At 34.6% G+C, this 7501-nt stretch overlaps 1 protein-coding gene and 1 pseudogene across 1 annotated transcript; one reads left to right on the top strand and one right to left on the bottom strand.

Annotated features, from left to right (window-relative positions):
• Positions 1 to 1497: 1497 nt before the first annotated feature.
• LOC143571299 (heat shock factor-binding protein-like) lies at positions 1498 to 6694 on the bottom strand. The gene is made up of 5 exons (XM_077056760.1): positions 6614 to 6694; positions 3643 to 3696; positions 2533 to 2556; positions 1938 to 1980; positions 1498 to 1807 (listed from the first exon to the last, which is right to left on the bottom strand). The coding sequence occupies exons 1-5, from the start codon at positions 6692 to 6694 to the stop codon at positions 1692 to 1694; spliced, it is 318 nt and encodes a 105-aa protein (XP_076912875.1). The 3' UTR covers positions 1498 to 1691.
• On the top strand, positions 6631 to 7272 carry LOC143571285 (translocator protein homolog pseudogene; annotated as a pseudogene).
• Positions 7273 to 7501: the final 229 nt, after the last annotated feature.

The following is a 7501-nucleotide window of genomic DNA, read 5'->3' as shown; positions in this document are numbered from 1 at the left end:
TTCAAACAATTTTGAGAGGGTTGCACATTTAGTCCATATCATTAATCCCGGTTATTTTTTAATGGAAAAGTTATGCCATGTGTCATTCATGTAAGTGTAATTGTATATTTTCAGATAAGTTTATAAGGTCCAAAGTTAGAGTACTGTAGATAAGTTTGTGAGGCAGAATGTGTGGTTTTCGGACTAGTACATCAGGTACGGAGCAGTAGTACTCAAAACAAGTTTATAAGATCAAAAGCTAGAGCCAGGTAAGCTCATAAAATCATAAGCAAAGAGTGCTCTAGATAAGTTTATGGGGTTAGACGGGTCCAAGGGGGTGTTATCCCATTACAAATGATCTCAATAATCATCTATAAAAACAAGGATTATTAAAAATGCATTCAAACAAACATATAGCCTTTTTTTTTCCATCTTACCACAATTACTATACGCATGCTACGCATCCCTAAGGCGGAAATAGGAAGAACATGAGAACCCACAACCTCTAACAAGTTACAATTTAGATATCATATTAACATTCATAACTTTTTGTAGATTAACCACATGCAACCAGAGGCAGACCCGCATAGCGTGATGATACTGATAGAAACATAGTCAGCACTTCATAATCTCCGAGTAGGATGCTCATTCGCTTAAACTCTCACTGATGCATTAAGTTGATGTCCATACCAAACATTCATGTGCATTAGGTCAACATGCATGTCCCATTTAACCTTCATTAATTTCAAACACATTCGTAGTTGATGTTGATGGCTACCTTTCACATTTCAATAAAGTGTTGCATTATGTTTGTATGGCATCATCCTAATCTTCTGACAATGATATACGCCTGTAAACGAGTTTTTCTTATGTGGACAATTGGTTGACGGATTAACGAGTTAAAAAATTTATTGGTGAAATCAGTTGTGACCCATATATTTATTCGCTTAATAGAAGTCAACCATAACTGGAATCACTTAAAACCATGTTACCAATTTCTGTAAACTTGTCCTTGGTTTTTAAAAGTGTGAGGCCCACCGAGGTGATAGAATTAGGATGCAAAGACACACTTCCAGACTGCGCCTCAAGCATATTTTTTATGTGCTACATGTCACTGACACAAGTTGGCTACTTGTAAATATCTCGTAACCAAGATGTTAACAGATTGTAATAAAGTTGTAAAGGCTTAAACCGACCATAAAAGTTTGGCGGGCTAAATTTAGAAATTATCGACTTTCAAGTAGTTTAACTGTACAAAATTTGATTATAAAGCTTACAACTAGTTCAGTCATATTGTACAAGATTCTCTATTGATCATAACCTTTTGCTTTTAGAAAGATCAAAAAAGTTTTATCAATAATAAAGACATCCCCTATGTCTTTCTCTTTCTTATGTAGGAAGATTGTACCTTAGTCCTTAAGCAAATATAACACAAAAATCATTCAAAGTAATTTCAGAGTAAAACTAAAACAACATATCTATAGCCATCAGTAACATGGCCAACCAAACAAATACACTTTCCAATAACATTATGTATGATAATAACTTCAAATCATAAAATGGGGTATTCAATATTCATGTTCAAAGTTCAGACACCCTAAAACAGCAACATAACAAGATATCAAGCAGAATAAGAAACAAATAATTATCACGGTTGAAATTCTAAATGCGGTAAGCAATAAGAGAAACAAAAGTTACACCACAACCCGATCTCATTCTTCATCTTTTGGCGGTGCTGCGGGAGGTGGTGGGCCCTCAGCTCCCATTTCTGCTCTAAGATCATTAATGCTCTGCTCCAACTCGCTAATCCTTTCTCCCATCTCGTCGAGTGAGTTTCTGTTAAGGTAACTTGAGAGAAATCTATAATAATATTTAAGTTTTATGTGACCCAGATGAAAATTTTATGTTTTCACAGTATTTTGACTATATAGTAATAAAAAGGCATGTAAAAAGGATATTCTTTGAAACAATGGAGTCTGACATTGTTTGGAATCTGTTTTGCTGCAAAGAGAAAATCAATCAGTACAAATTTGAGCTGTGATTGTAATCTAATTATAACCACACTAGCATTTAGACATGTAAACAAACCAAACGTTTCAATGAACTGTTCGATGGGAAGTTCGTTTATTTAACAAACGAACGGACATGAACATAGCTCATTTAGTTAAATGAACAAACATGAGCACACGTCACGTTCTTTCATATAGTTCATATAGTTTGTGAACATTCGTTATGTTTGGTCATTTCCGTTCGTTTACATATTTATTAAGATTTATACCAATACATATTGGACTGCATGTATCAGCCCATAGCCCAATCAGATTTTAGAAGTAACAAACCAGAACACATTCATTTTTCTTCGTTCACTTTCGGTCGTAAATGATCGTTCATTTATGTTCACTCATTTATATTCGTTTAGAATATAAATGAACGAGCGTAAGACCAAAAGCATGTTCATTTTCTTCACGAACAAACATGAAAACGAAATTAATTCGTTTAAATGGTCGTGTTCGTTCGGTTTGTTTACAGGACTACTAGAATTTGCATGCTTACCATCTGCTGGAGAAGAGTTTGAACCTGCCAAAATAATGGTGTTACTATTAGTTAATGTCGGGAAATTGCAATCCATAAGTTATAACTAATAAATGGAAGTCCTGTTAACTAATTAATAAAGAACTTGGTGAAATTATAGTTAATCAGTTACAGATTAAAAAAAGGATGCAGGTTAAAAATCTGGTCTCTTAGATGAACACATTCACTTAAATTTGTATCAAAGTTTATACGTAATGCACAATCAGTTACAGAGGCCACCAGTACTATATTACTAGTGCGCTTATTAAAGTATCAAAAAGTTCATAGAGCAAGGTTCTAATCAATGTTTTATGACAATATATATCCAAACTTCATTGTGGTGATTAGTGACAAACTCACTTATTTCATTAGATTCAAGTTATTTGCAAATATATTGTCGATAGCAAATAGCGTTCAATAGCGACAAGCTATCTATATGCTACGTAGAGACAGCGATGAAATAGTGCCAGCTATCATGTTTAGCGATAAAGTAGTATAAACTCTTTTTTACTATTTTACATTTAAGTAGTCAACCAAAATAGCAATTATAATCAATATGAACATTCACGCAACCAAACTTGCAATCAATAAATGCCACCAACATAGCCCAAAAATGCTATTTATATTAAAAAAAAACTCAATCTCACTAATTTCACGCTATTGAATCGCTAATTAGGGTAGAGCGGCCATTAACCGCATCGCAACAAAGCGCGCTACAGCGCTCGCTATCCTTCGCTATTGACAACAGGAGATATAAGGCAGACAATGATTGATCAGTACCAAATATGAACATTCAAGAAGATTATATTAAAGCAAATAAACAAAGATTTGCAGTAAGGAAACAGACATGATATCGGCCATATGCTTGTTAGTTTCAATAGTTCTATAGCTATCAATTAGAATTCTAGTGACATGTAACATAACCCAAACACATTTAACTAGGAAGTTTTTACGGTCGAAATAATGTAAGATATGCATAAGATGTCACTCGATTTTTACCTAACAAAATTGAAATAATAATAATAATAATAATAATAATAAATAATAATAATAATAATAATAATAATAATAATAAGAGGTTAAAAAACTTACAAACTGTGTCATATCAGCAGTATTTTGCTTTCCATATCCAGAATCTTTTGCTTCCTGTAAACAAATATATAATATATATGCAACTCATAATTCTTCACAATCATAATCATTATATATATAGAGAAGATAAATTAAACAGAAAATGAGTGCCAAAAAGCATAAATGAAAGAGGATTCAATCTGTTGTAATACAGATCCAAAAACAACACGTGAATTCCAATCTTACGCTGCAGATCTGTGACATTTTATTTTAGGTTAATTGTCCATGGAAGAAGCAATAATCGGACGAGTAATGCATAATATAATCAGATACGCATTAGGCCGAAACAAATAACTAACGTAATTGATAACCGTTAGGGCATTTTACATGTCTCTGAATCGAATGGAAATACGGATTTAATATTAATAGAATGTTTGCAATGAATGCTACGATGATGAGATCCATGAATGATGCGTACCATTATGTAGTGAGTGAATTTGGATCAATTTAGCGTTCTGTGCTCTCCTTCGTTCTGCAATTTCCTTCCTTTGATCGTTCAGCTTTTGCTTTTGCGTAATTACCACTTTGCCACGCCATTCATTGTTAAAGGATTAATAATTAATTATTAAAAAGTAAAAAGAAAATTTTCAGAAAAGTATTTTAGAAAACAAAATATTTATTATTTTATTATTTATATTTTGTTTTCTATGCCAAGCCTTCTATCATACAAACTACAAAGTCATTGTGTGTCAAATTATGCAACAAACAAAATAATTACGTAACATATATAACTAACTACACAAAGGAAATAAAGTATACATAAAGATTAATTATCTATCCAGTGTGGTGTAGTGACAGTGAGCTTAGGTTTCTTAATAAAGACTCAAGTTCAATTCTTACTTATAATATTTTGGAGGGATATAGGTGGCTCTATGAAGGAAGACTGAGATCTTTGTGATTTTCAGTTCGATCCCGAGGACATCCAGGTTTTACCACCAGTGGGCCTTCGGGCGGTGGATTTTTCCCGGAAATGAAGATAACTTGGAGGCGTTTAAGGGCTCCGTACGGCTGGGTAGGGCCAGCTGGCGGTGACCTTTTGCCATTGAATCATCCCGTACAGAGTGCCCAGGCATTCTATGTTTGTTGGCCATTCAAAAAAAAAATAAAGGTTAATTAATTATACACAAAAAATTATGCAAAATTTAAAAGTAATTGCACAAAATAATTGCGCAGTTTATAAACTAATAACACAACCTACATTTAAGACATTTTATACTTTGTACATTAAGCATCATTCATACAATAATTTAACCCTAGATTTAAATACACAAAGTCAAGTTAAGTGCATTTTAATCATATTATTGGTATCAACTATCACGTAGACAATTTTTCTATGTTTTAGTTTTTCTTTTTACATAAACAGATATTCTTTTTGTGAAATAAACAAAATGTTGAACTTAGACCCTATATTTAATATTGTGAAGCATACAGAATCATTATTAAGCATGGTATAAAAATTGTATAGATTGCAAACATGTAAGTAAAACTAAAATAAAGAAAAACGATTATATAATATCCCAGCAGCTCTACTGGTCTACCCATTCAACAATAGCAGCCTTGTAAAGATTGAAAGGGGATTTGGGCCACCCGAAGTCCGAACACATAATTATCTGCTTTTTAAAAAGATGAATAAATAATGAGGTAAATATGATTAAAGAAAACTATAATGTTGCTAAAACAACCTTACATTTAAAAAAGCAATTTAGGAGGTCTTTAAGTGACCAAAGAAGCAGTGCTCTAGCGGTTCGAGTCTTATTTGTGATAAAATGCTATACGTAAAGGTTTTACTATAGTAGACCTTCGGGTGGTGGGTTTCTCTTGAAATTGGTGGCGCACCAAGTCACCAACGTTTTATACTATCGCGGGCGTGCGTGGTCTTTTGACAACGGATGCACCGATTGGCCGGACTTTGTTAGTTGTTAAAAAAAGTTTTTTTTTATGTGTTTAAAATTAAATGCCTTAATAGTGACTTCAACAATGCTTATCCAGCCCAACCCATATGACTTTGTTTCTAGTTAAAGCCCTTGGGCCTTAGCCCAACGCATTTGGCTTTCTTCTTTTAACTAGCGTCTCTACGCTTAACAGTTAACACGTTGACCCGTTAGAAAATAAATCCAAAACAGCTCATATGTATGAGTAAAAATTCCAACCTACCACTAATGATACATTGCAAAATCAACTTTTCTAAATATGGGGTTCTGTGCCCAACTCTACGATTAAGTATGGGGTTCCTAATGTAAATGATCTCATTGCTAACTACTAACTAGGCAAGTCGAGCTGGCCCAACCAACTAGCCCATTTGGTATGTTTTTTTCAGCAATAATTAAAAATTTCATAAAAACCAGATAAACCAAGCAGACCATCATGTTATATTCTTAAATGCTAAAAAGAAAAAACTTTCTTTGGGTTTTAAGTAGTTTAAAAACTAGTTAGCCAAGATTGTATAAAATACAACATAAATATAAAGCGTTCACATCAGAAACAATAATATATTAAAAATTGAAAGATTAAATAGTACATTTACACGTAGTTTTCTTTTTCTTTTTTTAATTTGATTCGTAACCTTACATATTTTTCTTTTCTCTCTTGCTATTTTTATAAATGGATTACATGAATACACGATAGTTATAATTTCCTTTTTTGAACGACGTCTTGTTATTTATAGGACTTGAACATAAGACCTCTTCATTTAAACCTATTTTAGGTACTAATTATGTTACCGATTTTAGAAGATACGATGAAAATCTAACTATATCTCGACAACCGTCAATGTGAAGTAACAATAAACAAAAGTCCCAAAAAAATATACCAAAAACGGATAATGCATCTGACCACATCCTACAAGCACACATACGTGGCACTACGTGGCAAACCCTAACCCAGTTTTCCACTCCTCACCGCCTTCTCACGACACGTGTCACCATCCTCATACCCATCTTCCCGCGAAAACCCTATAAAACACCACCTCAAAACCCCATAAATCAACATTAACATTAACATTAGCATCCACCATGGATTCCACCACACAAGATTTAAAACACAGAACCAAAGACCAATCTCCAACTCTTCAAGACAAGAGCAGTATCAACACTCAGTCGAAGCAACGCGGGCGCGCGATCCCGCGACGTGGCATCCGCTCACTAGCTGTCGGGATCGCGATCCCGCTTGCGCTCACCTTAGCAAACATATCCATGTTCGGCTGGAACCGCAGCTACCGAACGGTCCAAAAACCCTTCTGGATCCCACCGCTATGGGCTCTACATTTATCTTGTTTGGCTTCGGCTTTCGTGATGGGCCTATCGGCTTGGTTGGTGTGGGCCGACGGCGGGTTTCATCAGAAGCCGTCTACGATTGGGTTTTACTTGGGTCAGCTTGGTCTGAGCTTGGCTTGGGACCCGATATTTTTTAAGATGGGCGCGGCAAGGCTCGGGTTGCTGGTGTGTTTGGGGCAGATGGCGACTATGTGGTCTTGTTCGAAGATGTTTGGGCGGGTAAATTCGACCGCGGGTGACTTGGTGAAGCTTTGTTTGATCTGGTCCGGGTTTTTAACGCTTGTGAACTTGTATTTCGTGGTTTAAATGTTTAATATATATGCAACGGAAAAGGGTGATGAAAGTTTTTTGTAAATAGAAGTTTATTATGTTTTGATATGTTTTCTGGTGTCTGCTAATAATAAGATTGTGTGTTTTAAACGCAAGCTAAAAATGAGCTTGGGTCGGACTTAATTTGTGGTTGAAGAAATAAAATCAAGGGACCTTAAATCCAAGGCTATAGCCTCGTGTCACGTTTTAATTCAGTCATCAATATCATCAAAGAATGT

The sequence above is a fragment of the Bidens hawaiensis genome, unplaced genomic scaffold (genome assembly GCF_021521415.1).
Source record: "Bidens hawaiensis isolate Kalapana, Puna unplaced genomic scaffold, B.hawaiensis_p1.1 tig00025332_1, whole genome shotgun sequence".
In the NCBI taxonomy this organism is placed as follows: Eukaryota; Viridiplantae; Streptophyta; class Magnoliopsida; order Asterales; family Asteraceae; genus Bidens; species Bidens hawaiensis.
Note: the sequence above shows the minus strand (reverse complement) of the source record. Positions and strands in the feature narration are given on the sequence as shown.